A 24,154-nucleotide genomic window follows, 5' to 3' on the forward strand; every position below is an offset into this window, starting at 1 on the left:
GGGGTGAATTTTGGGTAGTCAGGTGACCTAACAACCCTATTCCTAAAAATAAATAAATTTTAAGAAGTCACATGGGATTTTTTACTGGAATAGAGTTAATACCTCAAATATATGCCTAATCCAAAGAGCACTGGAAAAGAACAGGACACTGCTTCACTGCTGATTTAGCAGTTCAACCAACTTCCCTCAGCAGGGAGAATACCACCCACTGGAGTATTAGCAACACTTTTTTCCCCCCCTAACTTGACTTGAGTCAACATTGACAGTCAAGTTTTCAAGAAGGGAAGCCAGAGGCCTGCATACAATTCCACCCCAACATTTGCATGTCCAACCAAATTAATTAGGAATCATGTCATTTTACACATATTTAACCTGAGTTACATGTAAGCAAGTACAAAGATAGTGCACATTACACACAGACCTTCGACACGCTTGTCAGCAAAACATGGTCTAAAAACAGCAAGCTGTTAAACTATTACCATGTGTGTGTCTCAGAAAACTCCACTGAACCTTGGCTCTCCCCTCTTACATTTTCATAATTTAAGGATGATGCCTGGGTTGCTATTTCTGGATCACTGTTACTAATCCTTCTCGGGAACTCTAGAAAACTAAATATTATAGAAAGGTTTTATTTGTTTACTAAACATAAAGCTGGCCTATCAAAATGTTAGATCTGTTACCTAGCAACAATAATCACAAATTGTTTTAATAAAAAAGTTGCAATCTGAAATAAATTAACTACTGTTTTCAGTGTCATTAGTTAGGCTTTCTGCAAGGTCACTTAATCCAGCTTTGTTCACTGCAGTAATCAGATTCTCAGGTGTTGCATGTATCCCCTCTTGATCCTGCCAGGCAACCAGCAGCTGCTTCGCTCTCATCTTCACATCCTCACTATCTGACTCAATCTGTCTTATATCAGAGTCCTTCATTTCCAAGTAGGGGGCCAGAGTCTTCCACTGTTCTCCAAGCTTGTTAGCAAACGATTCAATTTGTTCCCCTGTCACGGGTTTGTCTCGTCGTACATCTGGACCTGAACACACACACAGAAAGAGTAAGGTTATACCCTCAGGATGATGCAGCACTCCACAATCCTTGTGATCTGCTAAGTTTTAAACCTATTACAGTAGAACCTCAGAGTTATGGATTTCAGCCACATGGGGGGCTAGGGGTTCAGGCTCGGGGCAGTGTGTGCGCGTGTGGGGGAAGAGATTGGGGGGCACAGGGCTTCTGACCCTCGGAGTGCCAGGGCTCTGGCAGGGGGCTCAGGCTTCTACTCCAGGGGAGGACTGGGGCTCAGTGCTTTAGATTTGGCGGGAGGGAGTGCTCAGACTTCCGGTTTCAGCCTTGTGGGGGGTGCTGGGGCTGCTTTTGGCTTCAGCAGGTGGTGACCTTGGCTACAGAGGGAGCACTGAAACCAGTATTCCCCTCATAGCTAAAGCCCCAAGCCTTGGCACTGGGAACAGAGCCGTGGGGCTGAAGCCCCAAGCCCCAGCACCACACCACCTCCCCCCCACCCTTCTTGGTCTAAAGCCCCGAGTCCCAGTGCTCCCAAGGGTCAGAAGCCCCTAGCCCCTGTGGCAAATTGCCAGGACGATTATGATGGGTTCCGCGCTTCCTCTTCTTGTGGCAGGGATGGGTGAGTTTCAGGGTACAGTTTCCTGCCCCTGAACTAGGGTATCTACTGTCCCACTAGTAACCCAGAGAAAGGTAGTGGAGCAGGAGGGACCCGGGCCTGCCCTCTACTCCGGGTCCCAGCCCAGGGGCCCTAGGGATAGTGGTAAACCACTTTAACTAGTGTTTCCTTCCCCTCGGCTACTTCCCTCTCCTGTTCTTCAGCTTGTGGGGCTTCCTGCCCTCTCTCTCTGCACGAGCCGGGTGTCTCTTTACCTAGGTCTTAGTCTTCTAGCCTTCTCCAAACTCTCCTCTACTTCAACTATTCTAAACTGCTGGACCCTAGCCTTTTATCTGCTCTCTCTTCCCACCTAGAATTCTGGGGTTTCCCAGGGGATGAAAATAGCTCTGGGGCAAATTGAGCAAAAATTCGGATGAGGCTATCTGTAGGTGCCTCCGTCTCAGCCCCAGGGTTGCTACCCTCCCCTGGCTCTACTGGGGGGTGTAAGTTCTCAAACCCGGCGAAGTCCCTACCAATTAGGACCGGGTAGGGGAGCCTAGGGACCATTCCTGCAGTTACCCTGGTAGTGTTTCCCTAGATCTCAATCTGTACTGGGATTGTGCGGTAGAAATTTATGGTGCCATGAACACACGTTATCCCTATGGTTTTGGCCCAGGTTAGTTGGTCTTGCCCCACCAGCTTCCAAGACCAGTGTGACAGCACTCCCGGAATCTACTAATGCTAAGGTCGCAATACCATTCATCTTTACTGACCTTGTATACCCAAGTGAGGTCATTGCAACCCCTACCAGGCCGATTAGGCCACATTGTTCCCCAGGATCCCCCAGATTGCACTACATAGGCTCTTCCCTGTTGGGGCATTGGGCTGCTATATGCCCTAATTCCCCACACTCGTAACACCGTCCCCTTATCCTGGTTGCCGCCCTCTGCCTGGGGCTATTTGGTCCGCCCCCTAGCCCCCTCTTCCCAAACCCCCAGGTCCCTTCTTGGACTTGGGCCATTCCTCAGTGTCTTTCCTCCCAGTTATGGTTCTTCTGTAGTTCTCGACAATCTTGGGTTTCGGGCTGTCTTCCTGGTTTGCTGTGTCTCACCCCCTGGGGTCTGGAACAGTTTGAGGGCTGCCAGCTGTCTTTCCACGAGGAAGACCAACTCAATGCAGGTAGAGGGGTCATTCTGGCCAACCCAAGACCGGAGGCCTGGTGGTAGCCCCCCTCATATACTAGTCCAGTACCAGGAGCTCCATCATTTTTTCAGAACTGAGGGCCTCAGGGTGCAGCCCTTTCCGGGTCAGGTGGATCAGGTCAAACAATTGCGATCGGGGTGTCTTGTCCTCTGTATACTGCCATTCATGAAACCTCTGGGCTTGCAACGCCATGGTTACTCCGGATCTGGCCAGCATCTCTGCCTTCAGCTGGGGGTAATCCTACGCAGTCTCTGCAGCCATATCGTAGACTACCTTCTGGGCCTCTCCACACAGGAACAGGGTGAGGATACCAGACCACTGATCTAGGGGCCAGGCCTCCCGCAAGGTTCTCCTCTCAAATGCCAGGAGGTACGCCTCTACATCATCCTCCCATTACATTTTCTGTAGGCAGTTGCTGGCCCGTATAGTCCAGGTTCCGTCGCAACTGTAGTTCCGCTCCATAAGGGCCTTCATCTGGTTTGCCAGCTCCCATAGCAGAGCTCTGTCCTGGGCAGCCTGATTCATCAACAGCCGATTAGTCTCCTGCTGCACCCGAGTCGCTCCTATTGGGCTTGGATTCGGGTAGCCTCCTGCTGGGTCGCAGTGGCTTGTATTAGAGTCTTGACCACGTTGTCCATCTTGGGGATGGGATGGTTTTGGTTAACCCAGGGGCCCGAGGGATAGTGGTAAACCACTCGAACTAGTGCTTCCTTCCCCAGGCTACTTCCCTCTCCTGTTCTTCAGCCCGTCAGCCTTCCTGCCCTCTCTCTGCACAAGCCAGGTGTCTCTTTACCTAGGGTCTTGGTCTTCTAGCCAGCCATGGCACTTCTCCAAATTCTCCTCTACTTCAACTCCTCCAAACTGCACTCCTGCTCCAACTCCAAACCACTCTGCTCCAACTCCTTCCCCTGGCTGATTGAAGTAGGTGGTTTTTATCAGATGACTAGCTTCAGATGCTCTAATTGGCTTCAGGTGCTTTTAATTAATCTACAGAAACCTTTCTTCCCTCTACAGGGAAAAAGGCTTCTCCTCATCCTGGGACTTACATCTCTCTCCTATATCACTCCCCAGCTGCCTTCTGGCCATGCTGTATCACACCCCCAACCCCCTGTGGCTAAAGCCATGAGGCAGGACAGAATTTGCCCCCCCCCCTTTCTTTTCTCCAAAAAAAAGAAGTCTGCACTGCTGCCTGATTGGTGTCCGGTTGACTGGTAAGTCCGTAACTCTGGTGTTTGTACCTTTGAGGTTTTACTGTATTTATAAACAGACTCTGGCTGTTTTACACATTTCAGCTAAGCATCTTATTTTGTATTTATGCTCTGAAACAGTCCTTTAAACTCTACTCAAAAACTGTCAGCCATCAATTTTACATAATCCGATCAATGCCTGAGTCTAAGATAAACTCCCCCCATAGGTGTATTATTGAAAGACTGTCCACTATGAGGCTTTCTAAACCACTAATCCAATCTGGTACAGCTACTATATTCTTAGGTTCAGCAGAAGCAACTGTTTCCACTGCTGAGTGTAAGAAGTCCATTCTTGCAAGCCACTGCAATTTTCAATACCTAGGTCGACAGGTGTCTTAAAATCTAAAACCATAACTGGAATTTCACTACATCTGGAAAGGTTTAGGTTAGTTAAATCAAGCAGAGCTAGCCCAGTTTAACTTGTCTGAATTTGTGAAAAACAAAATTTGCTTCCCAGCAGGAATGAAAACTCTAGTTTTCCTGCTTACAGTGCAGCCTGCCCTGGATTATACAGCAGTTAGTTTTTAATTGTGTAAATTATCTTTTTTTCTTACTTAAACATTTGGCAACAAGATAAAAACACTTCGACCTTTGTGTCTTGCTGGGAAGACAAATGCTGTGTGATTATGCAAGTGAGTTTACAAACTGGTAGTATATCACAGCTTGTCATCTATGTGCTCTGCTGACCATGTTTATAACGTTTCCAAAAAACATAGCAATGGATGAAGTTACCTATACAAGGAGTTGGATACTGTTCTGCATCAATGTGTCTCTCCTCACACAGCTTCGAGAGCCAATTGGCATGTTCTGAATGTTTTCTAACTTTCTCCACTGCTTATCAGTCACACTCATTTATAGGACATTTCACAAAAAACTAAAACCATTACATCAAGAGTTAGGAATTGAAGTCCATGAACAGCTTGGGACAAAAGCAAACAGAACACTTCCATTATTGCTCAGAGGCAGAGCATGCATATACTGCATCAGAGCACAGCCATCTCATCTTTACTTTAAGATGAGATTTAAAAGGAGAAGGAAAGTCAACAAAATGGAACTGTGAAGGCTGTTCCAGGTATTGTTAAACTGAAGAGGAGGAGAAAGCTCTTGCACCCAGAGTAACAAGATTGTTCTCTCTCTTCCCTTCTACAAGTGCTAGATGAAAAAAGGTAGTGGACTAGATACACACACAGAAAACCATGAAAGGTTTTAAAAACCAAGGAAAGATTGTTTTTAATTCGATCCTGAAGTGAATGGGCAGCCAGCAGGGGTGTCTGGGGATGGGAATGAAATCACATGCAACTCCCAGCAGCACACTCCACATGCTGGATACTAGAGAGCTCAGATAGTGAAATACCACACAGGGAAAAGCTGGAATGAGAGGACTGCAAGGATAAGGATGGAGACAGGCAGATTCACTCACATGGGGGAGGAGAGATCAGAGTAAGAATGCACCAGGATTATGGGCAAGAGGCAAATGAGAAAAGTCTGATTCATGGAAAGGAAAGGAACGGAATGTTATCAGAAAGAACGCTCCTTCGCTGTCACAGAGAAACTTCTGCATTTGAGAAAGATGAAGAAAGATCTCAGCGATCTTGGAGACAGGTTATATACTATTATTATTGGAAGCACTGCATAGGGATTTAAGGGTCTATAAGTAAACACTATCCTGAGGCAATTTAACTTGTAGTTACAATAGAGGCCGAGAATTCAGAGAAAGCATTTCACATAGCTGTGCCATACTTTTGGCTTTCAATATCTAGTTACATAGTAAACACACACTCCTCAAGAGGAACATTGGGAGAGATTACTAATTATGTGTTCACAGTCCAAGTTGCACCCAACTCTGAGGAATGGAACACCTTTCAGTGATGTATGGGTTGAAGATATCCAAGAAACTGCTAGCTTTGTGGGACCGGATATGGTGCTGCTTGTTACTTTCAATATGAGCACTGGTGCCAAATGTTGACAGGTCAGAAGCAGAAGGTGAAACAGGACAGATGACCTTGGGGAGAAAGTATGATAAAAAACCATCTTCTAAATATGGATCAAGAGTGAAACTGAAAAAAACAGAAACATGTAAATCTTACTTTCATTGTTTTCCTTTAATAAAGCATCATTATCTTCCTCATCTTCATCCTCTCCTGTTTTTATTTCTTCAGAAGGAGGCTATAATGAGAGAATTGAATATCACTTGATGGCTTTTGTGTTTAAAAAGAAAGGTTATAGCTGTGTGATGGTCCCTCACATCCCTGCTAAAATAGACAATTTGACAAGACATTTGTGTACCAAAAAAACCCACATTATCCTCCTGTAACCAAAACCCTAACAACAACAACAACAAAATACTACTGACCTGGTCACAGGAGACTCTCCTGCTTTTTTCAAGAAAACAAAAGTTTACATGGAACTTGCTCACTTTAGGGAAAACTAATCATTCCACTATGATCTGTGATACTACAGGATATTCAGTGCTTATTTTTTTTTCCAAACCCTGTTCCCCACTCCCCCACCCATTTTTCCGTTCATTAGCTGATGGTGGCATTCAATAGAAAAAATATTGCGCTTATGGCCTTCTTTGCTCCTTTATGATGGATAAAAAGCTTAAGAGGATTAAAAAAAGGTTCCTGTTTGTTCAGCATTTGAAATTCAGGTCTTCTCTACTACGTTTTTTTGCTGTAGGACCCGACAGATGACTAGACAACTAGTTGGATGACAGTAATTATGCCAAGTGAAACATGATTGAAAAGAATGTTTTACTGAGCATTAAAAAACTGTAACAACTAGTTAAATCAAATGACTGAACATGCTGAAAAAAAGCTTTTTATTAAGAATTGAGTTCCCTCTCTCCCCACATCTTCAGGTTAGGGATAAGAAAGCTCGCAAACACAAATATGGATCCTCCAAGACTGATGACGAACACCACAATCAAGAGAGACAGACAATCCTGATATTTCTAAGGGGTAAAAAAAAAGAGATTTAAAAACAAAAAATCCCACCCAACCTTTCAGGCCTTCTTCATATAAAAAGTGCAAAACCCCAACATTTCTCTTGTTCCTTTTAAGGTCACCTTTAACAACACGCTTAAGACAAAGTGACCCTAAAACACATGAAAGCTGAATGTTTCTGCAGATATTTTAGGAGTGTCACAATTAGTTGTTCTAACAAGCCAAAATTTTAAGCACATGATAGCAAATCAATTCTGTTCCAAAGTCTAGCATCAGCAGGGTCTTAATGGATAACACCAGTTTTATTTGCAGTTTTTATTTTAGCACACAACCATACGCATGAATATAAATTCTTTTGACATAAACCAAACATATATATGATCATAGTCTCTTATTCTGCAGAATGGTAAATTATCAGGAGGTCAGTTAGCATAATTTGATTTAAATACCAGGAAATATTACTTACAGGCAACTCCTTTGCTAATTTGATTACCATGTTTTCTAAGTATTCTGGTAAACTCTTAAATTGTTGATTGGTTGGCTGGAAGAAGTGGGGACTTCTGCGTGCTAGTAATCTTAATGCTCTCCATCCATAATTAGAGTTGTTCACAGCCCTATAAAGACAAGTAGTGTTAGTTACATGTTCATTTATACATAGGGTTTGGAAGGCAAAAGAAAGAAAAATACCACTAGAGAACTTATTAGTGTTTGATTTAAGGAGATTTACTTTGTATCTTTTGATATGCGATGTTGACAATGTGTGTTTTAATGGTTACAAAGCTTTTAATGTTTTGAATCTCAACATCTATTGTCATTGTATAATTATCTAATCCCCCAAATGCCTGACCTCCTCAATTTCCCACAATTGTGAAAGCTTAAATAATTTTTTTTAAAAAAAATGCTTAAAACCCATAATTTTGCACAAGTTTGAAAATTAAAATTGACAAAATTTTTAAAAATGCTTTAAAAACAAACTGATATGTCGAAACCATAAAAAAAATTCTATCAAGCCTATCTGTTCAAGACAGAAAAAAAAAGAGTCACTCATTTTGCAACTAATGTCATGCTGTTCAAGCTTACTAGCCTTCTGGACAGAAGTTCAGACTTGTGGAGACAAGAATAATCCAGAGAACAGATACTGTACTTCAATGACCCAAGCAAACGTTAAAAAGAGGGACACAAATTAAGTGGAATAAAATGAAATCTACTCACTTATACTCATTTTCAACCATGTTTTCAGGATCTGCCTGCTCAATAGCCTCTTCAAAGAACTCCTCCAGTGTCGGCATATATTCCCTATGACATAAATCAGAGTTTGATACTCTTCACATTTTCATTCTGACTAATCTCTATTTATCCCTCCAATTAATTCATGCACACTTCAGTCTTCCTTATGAGGCAGCGATAGATATCCTGATTTGGACACTGCACTGAAGTGACAGATCTCAAGTTTACCTATGCATTGCTAATGTTGCTAAGACATGAACTACTGCTCCATCACTTAAATGCAACAGAGGTGTAACATGATCTATTATCAGTTCAGCACCATAGAAGACTATACAGACAGAATCCCTGCTCTGAAGAGCTGACAGTCTAAGGCACCGATTCAGCAAAGCACTGACTTCAAATAGGACTTGAGCACATGCTTAAATGCATTACTGTACAGGGATGCAATTACTCGTGTGGTTAAGTGTTCTGCTCAACCAAACTCGAAATTAACGTATAACGTAAGGAGATATAGAACGTATTGGGTGGGAGGGTGAGAGTTACAGTAATACAATTACATGGTCGCTTTGATTACTAATATGCACGAGTCTTGAGGATTTTGTAAAATTATTATTTAAGTTACCAGTATTACGAGGGTATGATTAGAATGCACAGATTTCATGGCAGAAGTGTGTTTTAAAAAGAGAGGCTTGAAGAAGAGAGAGAGTGGAAGCATGGCTGACCATATCAGGAAGGACCAGGCAGATGTAGGAGTCAACAAAGGTTGTTAGTTTTGTGCAACCTAGGTGAAACTGAGCAGGGAAAAGCACAGGTCCTTACCACCTCATCTGCCAATTCAGAACAAAGTGTTAGATATGGGCTGCATATATCCCTTCCATTCAGTTCATTTCTGGCCACTGATTTTAGAGGAAAAAATTGTAGATGTTTTTCTACTATACTTCATTTGTTATTCCCATGCTGATGGATCCCACTCCTGGTTGAGCATTTCAATAAGCATGGCTTTGCTTGTTTTTCTCCACTTGCAATGTGGCACATGAGATAATTACTGTATGTTTAAATTAAAAAGAAATCAACATACTCCTGAACATTTAGGGGATCACAAAATTACTTAGCTTTATTTAAGAGTCAATACTTGTAGTTATCATTCACCCTTTTGTTCGCTGCACTGTTATATGTTCTTGTAATAGTCAGCAGCTGCTTCTACTGGATATTCAAATCTGCACTTAATACTCCTGACAGAATATGGGCCACATTATTCTGTGCCCACCGTGCAGAAAAACGCCCCCCTCCCCCCCAAAAAAAAATCTGCTGGGGGACACAAGCCTCTTTCCCAGCAGCACATCTGCTTGGAGCAGCCTCAGAGATGGGGGCTGGGCATGCATGCCTCACTGTCAGGAAAGTGGGGCTGGATGTACATGCATGCCAACAAGAGAGACACAGACAGACACAGACTCTGTCCCTCTTTCTTGGGAATGCAGCTCCCTGGCGTGGAAGGGTAAGGTTTTTTATCATGCGCCAGGCAGGCTCGAGGCAGAAATGTAGCAGCCTGCCTGAGTTAATTGATCTCATTCTCTGAAGCACAAATATAGCAGCTTAACCGTGTAATAACACTGTTAATGTTCCTATTGTTAGTTAACTGTTCCCATTCTCAGTCAGTTCCCCCAGGAGCACAAAATCTGTGCAAGTTGTAAGGCCCCTACATTGTTAGAGTGATGTAAGCGAGCCTTATTATGAAATGACAGTAAGGGAATCCTCAGATAAAAAAAAACCTATATGCTTTCTCACTTTTATCACAATGGGGTTAGATTACATCTCAGGATTTAATTTTACTTACCCATTTAAAATATTAAAAAAAAAAAAAAAGAGACTGAGGGCAAATAAAACATTTACCAAGCAGTCATTAAAATGTCAGGACAATCAGAAACAAAATCAATCACTTCCCAAAGTACTCAGCCAGGTCCAGGACAATGATTAGCAAAACTGTATGACTGTCATTTGTGGAAATCTGTGCAATTTAAAATGACATTCTACTTTTAGGGGGTTTTTTTGTGCTGTTTGGCGTCCTGTAATTTAAATTCAGGGTATTAGTTACCAAGTGTTTATAACTTAGCTTTCATGTGTTTAGGAAATGCTGAATAGTTATTGTGACTTTTTTCCTGTATTGTAGTTTAAATAAATTACCGAAATAATTGAAACCGGTGTGATTATATTGTGTTATTTTGACAAAATATGCAGAAATTTGCAGGATTATGAATTTTTTTGGCACAGAAATTTTAAGTTGTTGGCGCAGAATCCCACCGGATTCTTAAGTACCTGATGCATCTAAGAATATGCAGAACCATCAAGATAGTTTAGTTCCTGTTTCAGAGACTGTCAGGGTTCCCTCCCCACTCTGAACTCTAGGGTACAGATGTAGGGACCCGCATGAAAGACCCCCTAAACTTATTTCTACCAGCTTAGGTTAAAACTTCCACAAGGCACAAATTCTTTGCCCTTGGAGGGTACGCTGCCACCACCAAGTGATTTAACAAAGAATCAGGGAAAGGACCACTTGGCATTCCTATTCCCCCAAAATATCTCCCCAAGCCCTTAATCCCACTTTCCTGGGGAGGCTTGAGAATAATATCCTAACCAATTGGTTAAAAAAATGATCACAGACCCAAACCCTTGGGTCTTAGGACAATAGAGAAATCAGTCAGGTTCTTAAAAGAAGGATTTTATTTAAAAAAATAAAAGGTAGAAAGGTAAAAATCACCTCTGTAAAATCAGGATGGAAAATAACTTTACAGAGTGACAAAAGATTCAAAGACACAGCAGAACTTCCTCTAGGTTTAGTTTCAAAGTTACTACAAACAGGAATAAACCTCCCTCCAGCAAAGGAAAAATTCACAAGCAAAACAAAAGATAATCTAACACGCCTTGCCTGGCTTTTACTTACAATTTTTGTAATATGAGAGATTTTTAGGGTGGTTTATAGGAGAAAGTTTTCTGACCTGATGCTTCTCTGCTTCCCAAAAGAACACACGCAACAAAGCCTCCCCCCCCCCCATCCCAAGATTTGAAAGGATCTTCTTTCCCCATTGGTCCTTTTGGTCAGGCACCAACCAGGTTATTTGAGCTTCTGAACCCCTTACAGATAAGGAGGGATTCTAGGCTACCCTTAGCTGTATGGTTACAGCTATAGGGTACTGTGATAAGTGCATTATCTTGCATCACAAATACAGCAGAAGACAGATTCATCAGGCATCAAGTCCTCATCTACGGTCCATTCAAGAGAAATATCACCTTTGCCTGGAAAGGTGGCTATCATGGAGCAACAAGGAAGCAGGGAGGACACGCTGTAGTACAGGATCATGAAGACATCTAGATAAACTGACTGGTTTTGTTTTGAAAAGTGGGTTTTGTCCCAACTGAGACTGGGCCCCATTGTGCCAGGCACTGTACAGAGTCAAAGTTAGTCTCCACCCCACAGAGTTTACCAATATATAGAGACAATACTGGTGAGAGAAAGGAGATATTATCCCATTGTACAGATGGGCATCTGAGGCACAGAGATGAAGTGACTTGCCCAGAGTCCCAGTCCAGTGCCTTAACCATTCAATCATCCTTCTTCTCAACCACTCCCCCGTCATTATAAAATAAATGCTAAATGGCTTATCATACCTCCATTGTTTCAGGTTTTTGGGTTGGGGCGGGGGGGGGAGAGAAGGTCTCAACTCCATGTACTGATGCATGTGGAGTAAGAGGTTGGGTTTTTTAAGCACCCCTCTATCTGCAGCACTTTTCTGGTACACAGAGGACTAACCTACTTCAGCCTCCCCAGCCAAGCAAGCATGGCAGAGATTCCGAGGCTCCCTCTAGCACATATTAGAAGCCTCAGAGCTAAAGAAAGCACCTCTTGTGCAGAGCTCCTACAATCTGTGAAAGCAGAGACTCTGCAAAGTTCCAGTGGAGCAGCACAAGCATCTTTCCTTGTGTTTCTTTTGGCCTCCTCAGCTACTGCCTACCACTCAGCTGCCCCATCCAATCTCCATGCTCCCTGGCCAACCACTGATGCTGCACAAAAATGGATTAATGTAGCAATGTTAGCAAAGACAATTATGTGGTCAAGTGTAGAACCTTATAATTGCACAGTACATGGGGCCTTGACAAGGGCACAATTGTAAGGAGTAACTGAAGAGTGCATTTTACGGTCATTGCCTTAGCACAGTGGGTGTGTTAAATGACAGAAATCACTGGCAACAGATCTATTCCTAGCACCAGAACTAGTAGTCAGCTTCACACCTCAAGTAATGCTACATACGTACATGTTAACACATACCCACCATCTCATTTTATTTCCCTCAAGAATTACACTTTTAATACAGCTTAAACATTTCAAACCAGATTCTGCAACCCTCGCCTGCTGTGAGTAGCAACCACTGTTCCCAGAATTATTAAGAGCAATGGGACTACCTGCATGAGCATGCACTATTCAGTGAGAGTGAGGGCTGCAGACTGTGGCCTTTAGTTAGAATTTTACTTTAAAAAAAAAGGTGAACAGAATTGTTGACCGTATAAATAATTTTATTAAACTGTTAGTTTCTTCGATTATTTTAAATCTTGTATAGTCACAGTGCAGGAAGTTAGCTTGTAGGTAATGAAGTACTTTTCCTGCTTACCTAGTCTCAGATTTACAAGCTTCCATGTTGTCCGGACATAAATTCCAAAGCCGAGTTAGCTCCTCACTGCAAACAGGAATACAAAATTGTGTGTTAAAACTGCACATCAATCATTCACTAAAAGAAAAGGTGCAAGAAAATTCCTACCATACTGCTCATCTAAAAGACCCTTATAACAAATCATGTCAGTTATGAGATGTGCATAGAATTGATATGTTCTGGGTTTATAATGTCAATGACTGACTTTGTGGTCTGTGCTGGCCATTAGGCTAGTTACATTCTTAACATATGTGCAACATGCTGCCCTGGGGATTTGGGATCAGAAAGAATAAAAAGAATTTTACTTCCCAAGTTAGAAAAGCTTGACCCTGTCATGTTTGTGATAGAGCAAAGTACCACTTTCTAGCTCAGAGGGGACTTTCTGACAAATCAAATCAACAGGAGGGGTTTGGAGTTCAACAGAAGGTTGAACCTTGCCTCTCCCAGCTTGGAGGTTAGGTGAACAGATACAATGGAAAGGAGAATTTCTCACTCCTCCACCCAAGAACAGTTAAATGTAATCAGTACATCACATAATAAGTAAGGCAGCAAGCAGAACATGACATCATCATGTTTAGGGATGCACTGACAAAGAGCCAGTGTCCCCAAAATGTTTATAATTTAGTCACATTAAAAACAGACATAACACACTGGTACATGACAGATACACAAGGGGCAGGGGGGAAGGATTCTTGGAGTGCTGCAAAGATCAGCGTGCATATGCTTTTGTAGAAAATGTATCTTAAGGGAAGATTTAAGGCAGAAGAGGGAAAGGTGATTCAACAAGTGGCCTAGAAAAACGGTCAAAGATGAGAGAGAGATACAAGTGGTGAACATGATCAGCTTCAGAAGGAGGTGATTAAAAGGAGGCATGAAATAAGGAATTAGAAGACACTGCTATACTCTGAAGAGATATTTCAGTAGTTTAGCTCATTCTCAAAATTTCATACTTTTATCACCAAGTCATCAATACAAACAACGAACTGGGGCAAAGAAAAATTAACGTACTTCCCCATGAGAATTTTTTTGTTTGGTCCTTTCCCTAGGAAATCCTCTGGAGCTGGCCTCTTTCTCACAAGTCTTGTTGGCTTGGAATCTGATGGTCTAAGTAAAAAACACTTTTTTCAATGTCAAAATAATAGTATTTGGAGATCCAAAATGAGGACAATAGCTTCTAGCTGACTTTCAACACAAAATTTCCACAGGAAAGATTAGCTATTAGGATTTTTGGGGACCTATACCATATTACACCTCAGATTCATGAGATAACTGACGACACATCTCAGAATTTGTCAATAAGAAATAATTCCCATCTATTCCAGCAGTCCATATTATGTGTGATCTACCCTACTGTATGTGTCATCTGCATGCAACCTCCAGGGGATGCAGATTCCCTCTCCACAATGCCCCTGAAGCCATGGAAGAAATTCCTCCCTTCCCTCACCTCTTCTGCTATCTCTGCAAATGGGTGGAATCAAAGAGAAGGCTCCACCAAATTCCCCCCTCAGCATATCAGGTGGTGACCCCGCTATTTTTCACCGCTGAAGATACCAGTCAGCCATGGGGGAAGGAGGGCTCCAGGATGAAAGCATAAGATGGTGGCCCAAAGCCTAAGAGAGTACATTTTTTAGCCTGACATTTTATCACTTTTTAACATGGCCTATATCTAATGGCACGAGGACCTTTTACCGGCTGTATGCAACGAACTACGTTTTCTTTCAGGTCACTCACTGATCATCACTGAGCAGCTGCCGGAGGGAATTTGTCCATTCAAGCATGATTACATAAAATGCTCAGCCTCACTCCAACAAAGACGTACAGGTTTTATGTTCACTACAGCCAAACTGCCAGAGATCCTATTACTGGGAATCCACACCACAAGATGTGGTCATATGGGAAAGTATTTCAGCTTGAGCTATCTTACTTTTTCATTCTGAGCTCTGCTAAGTGCAGGAGGTGGGGAAGCACATGACACTCCATCAGTCTCCCACTCTCCAATCACAGAGTCCTTGGTAGCGTCCAGAGGAAAAACACGCTGCCATGGAGGCAGCTGAGCCTCCTCCTCCTGCACAGGAGAGGAAAATCCACATGTGCAGAGCCCCCAATGTACTTGGGAGTACAGGGGCACGATGGGTTCCTAAGATTTTTACACCAGAGACCTAACTGCCATCAACACACACATGGTATGTCTATACTCGAACTGCAATCACACTTTCAGTTGAAGTGGGCACTCCCGCACCAGCTTTAATGTAGCTAACACGACTAAACATAGCAGAGAAGACACGAGCTTCAGCATGGGCCGCACAAGCCCACACAGAACCCTGGGTATGTACTCTTACTGCTAGCCCGTGCCATGGTCTGTTCTGTCCCCATGTTCATGGCTACTTTTAGCTGTGCTAGCTACATTAAAACTAGCATAGGAATGCCTACTTCAGCTGCAAATCACAACTCCAGATGCAGCATCAACATACTCTCAGGTGTGATACCCAACTATTCTGTTTTAGCAAAATTACCTGCTAAGTCACTAAATGCATAAACGTAAGTACACATACTTGAGTGGAACGGTCATTTCAAGCTAATTATAAAAGGGAATTTACTATTTTACTAGTACACTTACCTTTCTTTCACAAAACTTGGGCAGCCTTCATTTTTCCAGGTGTTCCAGTTTTCTTCAGTGTTTAATATATGCTGAAAAATAAGTAAATAGACACCTAACACCATTAAAGGACACAGTCACCTTCCAAAACAGTGCCTACATTTTTTAACTCACTACTATTAGAAACACCTGAGAATGCCAAGCAAAAGATCAGAGGGAAAAAAAGTCTGTTTTTTAGTAGGTTTGCCCACAAAGCGCTGTAAAATGCACTAAGAAATCAGTCACACCATTTCTCTTATACAAAATATAAAAAGGGAGCTTGGTTATACACGTGTATGTTCGTGCGTGCATATTTTCCCCCCACAGCAACAGGAGAGAGAAAAGCATTTTAAAGAAATATGAAAATGTGACTGCATAAAAAATATCAATGAGGGAATTGGTGCTGGTTATGGCACCTGAAACTTTTACTTCATACCTTAAAAACTGACTATATAGATATCAGATCAATGGCATTCTTTTAGAGCCTATTTTGATTCTGTTTAGATAAAATTACAATTTAGTATAGGTCTTTTTTTTTTTAAATACTTACCTCTACCATTTTTGAGAATCTTTCCCCATCTGGGGGGTTTTCTGAAAGAAGCTGCAATTGGAAGAAATCATATGATTAGTATTAACCTTTGGCAATATAATTTGTAGCAGAACATTTGAAAGAAGGTAAACAACTAAAAACTGTGGTAAGCACTTCATGGATAAGAAACGCCATTTATCTGCCTTTCTGGTATTTTTCCAAGATTTCTAGTGTTTTTTCACATTTAGGAAGACAACATAGCTAAATTTCCACAGTACAGCTGTGTTGAATTATTAAAAACTGATAATACAAAAACAGCAAATGGAGTAAGGAAGCCAATTCAGAGAGTTCCTTGGAGTTACAAGAAAAGAGTTGGAGCATGCATTGTTTGTTCTCTACTGTACTGACCTGGTAAACCAGTTTTGTAGTATCTTCAATCCAGAGGGACTGTTCATCAGTTAGAACGTAGTTTGAACTGTGGATGGGGGGAAAAAGCACCGAGTAAAAACAGGCTGGCACATGAGATGCTGTATATTCAAAATTTTCTATATGTGAGGAAGTTTGCAGTTAGCCAGTAGTGTTTGAAAAGAACCAATGAATCTAGGAACAGTAAGCAATGAACTACAGTAGAAAATGCACATTCATCTCAAACAATAACTTCAGCCTATTCGGTAGGCTTCATGAAACAAAGGACATTGCTTTCTTTATGCATCTAGAATCTCAACAAGAGTGGCAGGTAAGAGGGGAAGGGAGACGTGAACTATTAACAAGATCTGTGACTTGGTTCATTTACAAAAGATGAGTTATTTTTACAAACTGAAAATTAACTTTAAATTCTATTTTTGAGTTTTCACTGGTGAAAGAAAAAAGTCCATTTGTAAAGAGGATCCCTAGGAATACAAAGCCTGAATCAAACCCTTCAGTAACAACATAGTATGTAAAAATTCATCTTTTTTGTGAGGCACTAGCTATGTTCAAAAGTAAATATAAACATGGTTATGGCTAGTCAACTTATGGAAGAAAGATTTCTGCAAGGAGCCCTCTAGTTAGAGGAAATGTGAAATTTGTTAGCTCTTTTAGAAAATCAGTATTATCTTACAATAGCTATATGAAATTTTATGCTGTCACATTCCTATTTCATTCCAGGTTGGTCTACACTAGCCTAATGAATATTTATGTAGACAGGAGAATAAAGTTAGTATTTGTGCCCAAATTGGATTGTAGGGCAGTTTTGCCCAGTGGGTAGGACACTGGGGTGGGACTTGGGAGACCTGCATTCTATTCCTGCCTATGTCACTACCCTGCTGGGAGAGCTTGGGCACATCACTTCCTCCTCTCTGTCAAATGGAGATAATAATACTGACCTCCTTTATAAAGTGCTCAGAGATGTGCTAACTAGAAGCACCATAATAAGAGGTAAGTATGATTAATTGTAATTAAGGATACGATTTGGTCACAAAGGTCATGGAGTCTGAATTCCATTTCAGCCCCCTGCAACCAGCGGGGCTCTGACTTCCATGATTTATTGCCCATGTTCTGCCCGTGAATTTTAATAAAAATCCTCATGCCAAAATCTTAACCTTAATTATAATAAACTCAGTAGGCAAATCATATGTACACAGCACAAGAAATGAATGATCTAAATGTATTAGTGGGGTAAGTCTGGAAATTGCAAACATTGTTTTAAATTTAGAAAGTTGTACTCTAATACAAAATTAGAGTATTTAGCAACATAAGAAAACTCCGTCATGTCACTTTTTTTTTTATAATCCTAAATGACCATAACCACTGCTGCTGGTATTTTGGACACACACACACACCCCTTTAGCATACAAAGGGCCAGATCCTTCAACCAGATGTTCCTCACTGTCAGATCTCTCAGACAGCCCAAATCCCATTATCAGATCTCTTCCTAAATTTTACAGAAGATTTTCCATTAAAAGGACAGCAAATTTGGTGTCTCTTTTAAAAATGCATTAGTCTGCTTGTACTTATAAACCCAAACTCCCGCAAAAAGACAAACATTCTCAACTTACCTTTTAAATTTGACTTGTCCCTTTAGATACTGAAATAGTATTAGATACTGTAGCAAGATGTGACGGCGGAAGTTACTGTCGCTCAGCTGTAAATCCATTAGCTAAAAAAACCCAAAAAAGCTAGGTTAAAAAACCCCATACCAACTATACATGATTCATCTGATCCAATATATTTTCAGATCATCTTCAAGCTTTCAAATGGAAAGCCTGTATGTATTTGATAGGAGCAGTCTCAACTTAGCCTACATAAATCTGAAGTTATTCAAATATAGTGAAATCTGTAGTCGAGATTGTCCATAAGTGGCAATTCATCTTAATGATCTTCAAAATGTATTATGTATCATTCTGCCTCACTTTTATTGGAATGCCTTCTCTACTAAGACACCAACTTTGATGTCTTGGGCAATATATTAATGTGATATCTGTTAAGAAAAGATAAAAGCATGAAGAATGGTGTATATGGGCAACTCATGGTTCCTTGAATCCATTACAAAGGTTTTATACTGTTACACAGGCCAGTTTTACAGCATTCTACCCGAGGCATCATCCACTTCAAGCGTGCAAGGATTTGGACACCCACCACAAATGCGCTCACAGATGTAAAACTATTTTTCCCTTTACCAGCATACATTTGCAACCCTGAAAAGCTATTACCCTGCATAATTAAAAGTTTAAAATTAACTAAAAAAGGGCTCTGAACACTTCTTTCCCATGCAACATTTGTGTTGCAGCACAGATTTTACAAAACACATTTAGTTTTTACTACCAAATTCAATTTCTCCCAGCAAAACTTCCTACTGAGGTGGTCCAGCGCTTGGCTCCCAAGCAGTATTACTGCTACATGACAAGTTAAGTAAAAGATTAAACTTTGACAGTTCCCTTGACTGTGCAAAAGGGGCTTATGATGTGTTAGACACTACGTATACTTGGGCTCTGTGAAAAGGTATTGGCAACACTAGTCTCTGCACCCACTTTTCATTGTCTAAAGTAATAGCAATGGAACAGTTTTATGCTCCACTATACAAGATGGCTAAGGAAACTCAAGGGTGGGGGGGCAGGGGGGTTGCGGGAGAAGAGAAGAAGAAGCAACAGCTCAAAACAAAAAAGGTAACTTTGGTACCACATGAATTCTTTCAAAGTTAAATGATGTATATTATTTCAAAGGGTAGATATTTTAGTATTTATCAACTTAAAATCATGCAATTGCCATAAAGTACATAATTCTTTGCATTCTATGCACATTACTACAACACTAAAAGATTTGCAATAATTTCCTCAAATTATGATACAATAAAGCAGAAAGTGCAGGTAAAACAACTGTATGCTCATTTTAAGTGTTGAAAGTTCAGTTGTATGTGATAAGAAAAAAGCAGATTGTAAATATTTACTTTTGCTCGTTTTCCTTCTAAATTGTAATATTATGGAACAATATAGGTCAGATGGTACAATTGCAATTGTACCAACTTTTATCGGTATCCAAGCTTTTCCTTCTCTATACAAAAAGAGGTCAGGTACAATACCTTTTCACTAGTTAAGAACTTTGCAAAGTAGACATGTTCTCCCCCTGTTTTTAGTTCTTCCAACTTTTTTCTGGAGGCCTGCGTGTCATCCAATTTGTAGCTTTTAAAAACAGCCAAAACTTCTTCGGAGTACTGTAAAGCAAATGGTACTTACGTGAAAATACCAGCTATACATTTTTTAATTAGAAAAACAAGACCAATCCTAGAAGGTTTTGAGCTAGTAAATATAATTTATAAGTTTGCTATTCACAATCAGGAGGAACATCTGTGTGCAGTGTTAGCCAAAACATAAAAGTTATCCACTTAAAAGTCTGATGAAGAATGAATTTTGCACAGGTAAACTTGACCGTTAGCTTCTTGAATAATTCAAGACAAAAGTATGAATATGTTGTCCTTCAAGCGTTAAGTGGAAATTACTGAAAACTTAAATAATTTACAATGTGCGAAAAAGGAAGCTGACTGGTATTACTGAAACTATGGCTATGGCTCCCTACAGTTTAAGTTGCAAGACAAGTTCAGTTTTAAGTCCTATATTGTTCCTGTCTCCCTGCCCCATTTTCTAACGTTTCCTCTCACACACACACAAAAAACTTTGGCCTGAAAGGTCTTGCTCACAGTCATACCAAAGGAGAGGGTGTGTGAGCATGAAAGTGTCAGGGAAACTGACAGACACTTAAATCTTGAAAAAAGCCACATGAAATTTTCACCATCCTATAATTTGTCTAGCCATTTTGGGCTACTCACTTCCCAGAAAGCACTTGTTTCAAAGCTTCAATACTTCTGAATCACTTAGTTTTTCAAAAGAAAAAATGCACAGAGTACATTTGACACAATTTAATCCATAAAGTGAAAGTGATTTGAACTCTATTTTTAAGATACACATTTAGTGCTTTCCTGTTTAATCAGTGTGTGTAAAAGCTTTCCCCATAATGGTTTTAGTGCTATATTCAGGCACCATCGCACTTCCATTTGCACATGCTAGAGCAGGTACTAATAGTTAAACTTAAGTTTTTACTTTTAGAAATTAATTTAAAATATACTTTAAAAAATTATGCTAATGACCATTCATTTTCATGGAGAACCTTTGTGAGAATTTCCAAATTTGGCTTGGTTAAGTCCTGTCATTCTTGGTACCCCAAAATAATTTTTTCTTCTTTTACAGAGATTTTAAAAAGTGAAGAATGTTTTAAAACCTTAACCAAGATGTAACTTTAAAAATAAAATCTGCTCATGAGATCAAGCATTTTACCAGTAGCACATATAGCAAGTGGTTTGAAATAAGAAAGTTTTCGTTCTACTGAGTAACAAAAGGTAGAATTTTAAGACAAATGATAAGCCATCATCTATTACAGAAACAGTTTAGCAATTATATTTACTAATCATACTCATATCTACACAGCTGGCAAAACTGAAACATTGTTATTCACTATCCAACTGGTACAATGAGCTACTATGTGTATATGGCAGCTTCAAATCACAACATAAAGTCCTGACTCTACAGGGACTCTAAAAGGACCTGCCTAAGCAGAACATTATCTTGCACAAAATCCCACTGGCATCAACAGGACTCCAAAAAGGCACACTTCCCTGGATTCATTTGCAAGATTTAAGCCTAAAGCAAATGTTTTTTTTCTTATCTAGGAAAAAAAAACAAGTTCTGGTTTTTTGCTATTAACAGAAGAAAAACGGCTTCTGATATTGTTGGAACACATCAGCATTTCTATAAATGCCAGGAAATCATATATACATGTAGCTTTCTTACCTGACCTACTGTGTGTACAAACAAATAACTGCATGTCTAACTCTGCACAAAATGTATAATGCATGAATTCGTGCACTCCTACTTTCCAGCATCATGAATAGTTTAATCTTTGGAAACAATACTTTCACTTGTGGAACAAAAGGTGAATTGCTGAACAGGTTTAATATAGGAGCACAAATTACCTTAAGAAATGTCTTCCACGAGATCTTCTCATAGCACTGCACAGGATTCCTAAAGTAATCCTGAAGCGACCAGAATTTTCTATACAGGTTGTAATCTATTGGAATGGAGCTAACAAAGCAAATCATTATTTTACTCTGGCTAGTTTGGGATAAATATGCTAAACAAATAAAGGTCCATTTTCATGAATACAGAATCACTGAAAACAAAACTACCACTATTCTTGTAAATCAAAAAAATGAAGAGCCAGTAGTAAGCCCTTCCTAGGGACAGTAACTCAGAATATCAGGCCAAAACAAGGGTTTCATTCAGCCTGTTCATTTTCAGCTGTTATTTTAGGATCAGAACACTTTTCTTGAACTCCTTCTCCAAGTTCAACACTTCCATAGGCAGAGAAGCAGTATAGCCTCCTCTCCTCAAAGCATGCAATAATGACTGATACTGTAGCCAGTCTATGGACGCTTGAAAACAGTGTATGTTGTCTTTCCTCTTTTAGGCAACCCACGTTAAAACATATTAAGACATACTGGGGCAGTGCCTTTACCTTGTAATGGCTAGAGAAACATGAGTCTAGAGACTGGATTTGAGATGGGTGTTGCAGGTAGCAATTTATTATGCAATTACCTGGGCTCCTGAACGGGCCCTTTAAATTAAACACCAATTTTAGGTTCAGATTCTGCATCTTCTAGGCACAAATTTTAGAATTGCTCTCACACACCACCTGAGACAGTGATTTCACATGCACCAATAGTAACCGTGCATGCAAATTAGCCAGTTTGATTTGTAATGGTCGTTCACACGATCACGGTAACTATGCCTACAGATTCTCTTTTAGCCTTTGGGGCCGATATCAGGTGGAAAACAAGGCAGAGGAGAAATAACTACAGGGAGGGACATGACTAAAGATCATCCATTTTAAATATGAGCCTGCTGCTATTAGCCATTTGAAAGCTGTCTGGCTTCTCTTCCCACTGACATAGTGGCTTCTAGGAGGAGCTGTTCCTGTGGCTAGCTACATAGTCATAGGCTGAAACAGTAGCTTGTTAATTACTCTTTTCCAATGGTATTCACATTAACCATGTAGGCGACCATACTATGTTCCACTCCTCCCATGAACATGAGAGTAGGAGAGGGTAAAGAAATTTACCCAATACAGGTATTTAAAAAAATTGAGTTAAAAAAAAAAACAGGGGAGCAAGTGGACAAAAAGGAAAAACAGTACCAACTCAGACTTTAAGGTCAGATTGGACCATCATGATCATCTAGTCTGACCTCCTGCATATTGCAGGCCACAGAACCTCACCCACCCACTCCTGTAACAGCCCCATAATCTCCAAGTTATGAAGTCTTTAAATCGTGATTTGAGGACTTCCAAGACAAGAGAATCCATTATTTACTGTAGTTCAAACCAGCTGTTCCCCTTGCTACAAAGGAAGGTGAAAACCCCACAGGGACTCTGACAATCTGACCTAGGGGAAAATTCCCTTGACCTCAAACATGGTGATCAGTTAGACCCTAAACATTTCGGTGAGACTCAAGAGCCAGACACCTGGGAAAGAATTCACTATAGTAATTCAGAGCCCTCCCCACCTAGTGTCCCATCTCCACGCATTGGAGATATTTGTTATCGGCCATGGATGGGTCACATGTCATTGTAGGCAGTCATAAACTTATCAAGCTTAGTCTTGAAACCAGTTAGGTTTTTTGTCCCCACTGCTCTCCTTGGGAAGCTGTTCTAGAATTCACTCCTCCAATGGTTAGAAACTTTTGCTCAATTTCAACCCTAAACTTGTCGATGGCCAGTTTATATCTACTTATTCTAGTGCCAACGTTGGCCCTTACTGTAAATAAGTCTTCTCCCTCCCTGGTGTTTACCCCCGAATGTATTTATAGAAAGCAATCATACCTCCCCTGAGCCTTCATTTGGTTAAGCTACACAAGCCAAGCTCTAAGTCTCCTCTTGTAAAGTAGGTTCTCCATTCCTTTGATCATCCTAGTAGCCCTTCTCTGTACCTCATCCAGTTTGAATTCACTTTTCTTAAACATGGGAGGCAAGAACTGCACACAGTATTCCAGATGAGATCACACCAGTGCCTTGTATAATGGTAGTAACACTTCTCTATCCCTACTGGAAAACCTTGCCTGAGGCATTCTAGTATTGCATTAGGCTTTTTCAAAGTTGGATCATATTGGTGGCTCATAGTCGATGACCAGGTTTTTCCTCCTCCTCTGTCACTTCCAACGGATGTGTTCCGCAGCTTATAGCAAAAATTCTTGTAGTCAGTCTCTAACTACATGACTTTGCACTATTAAATTTCATCTCATTTCTATTACTCCAGTTTTTAAGGTCATCCAGATCTTCTTGTAGGATATGCCAGTCCTCCTCTGTATTGGCAATACCTCCCAACATTGGGTCATCCACAAATTTTATTAGCTCACCCTCACTTTTTGTGCCAAAGTCATGAATAAAAAAAAAGTGTGAAATAAGATTGTCCCAAGACTGATCCCCGAGAAACTCCACCAGTAACCTCACCCCAGCCTGACGGTTCACCTTTCAG

The 24,154-nt window shown here is 40.7% G+C and overlaps 1 protein-coding gene across 1 annotated transcript in view; it reads right to left on the reverse strand.

The window, feature by feature from the left end:
• Positions 1-352: 352 nt before the first annotated feature.
• THOC1 (THO complex subunit 1) overlaps positions 353-24,154 on the reverse strand; it is a 34,889-nt gene continuing 11,087 nt past the window's right edge. The window contains exons 10-21 of the mRNA XM_048840415.2: positions 21,599-21,707; positions 19,655-19,786; positions 18,135-18,235; positions 16,507-16,573; positions 16,120-16,170; positions 15,552-15,622; positions 13,943-14,038; positions 12,896-12,961; positions 8,220-8,303; positions 7,474-7,621; positions 6,150-6,228; positions 353-1,030 (exon numbers count right to left, since the gene is read on the reverse strand). Coding sequence (XP_048696372.1) covers positions 735-1,030; positions 6,150-6,228; positions 7,474-7,621; positions 8,220-8,303; positions 12,896-12,961; positions 13,943-14,038; positions 15,552-15,622; positions 16,120-16,170; positions 16,507-16,573; positions 18,135-18,235; positions 19,655-19,786; positions 21,599-21,707 — 1,300 coding nt within the window. The 3' untranslated portion in view covers positions 353-734. The remainder of the gene's footprint in view (positions 1,031-6,149; positions 6,229-7,473; positions 7,622-8,219; positions 8,304-12,895; positions 12,962-13,942; positions 14,039-15,551; positions 15,623-16,119; positions 16,171-16,506; positions 16,574-18,134; positions 18,236-19,654; positions 19,787-21,598; positions 21,708-24,154) is intronic.

Source organism: Caretta caretta, chromosome 2 (assembly GCF_965140235.1).
Source record: "Caretta caretta isolate rCarCar2 chromosome 2, rCarCar1.hap1, whole genome shotgun sequence".
In the NCBI taxonomy this organism is placed as follows: Eukaryota; Metazoa; Chordata; order Testudines; family Cheloniidae; genus Caretta; species Caretta caretta.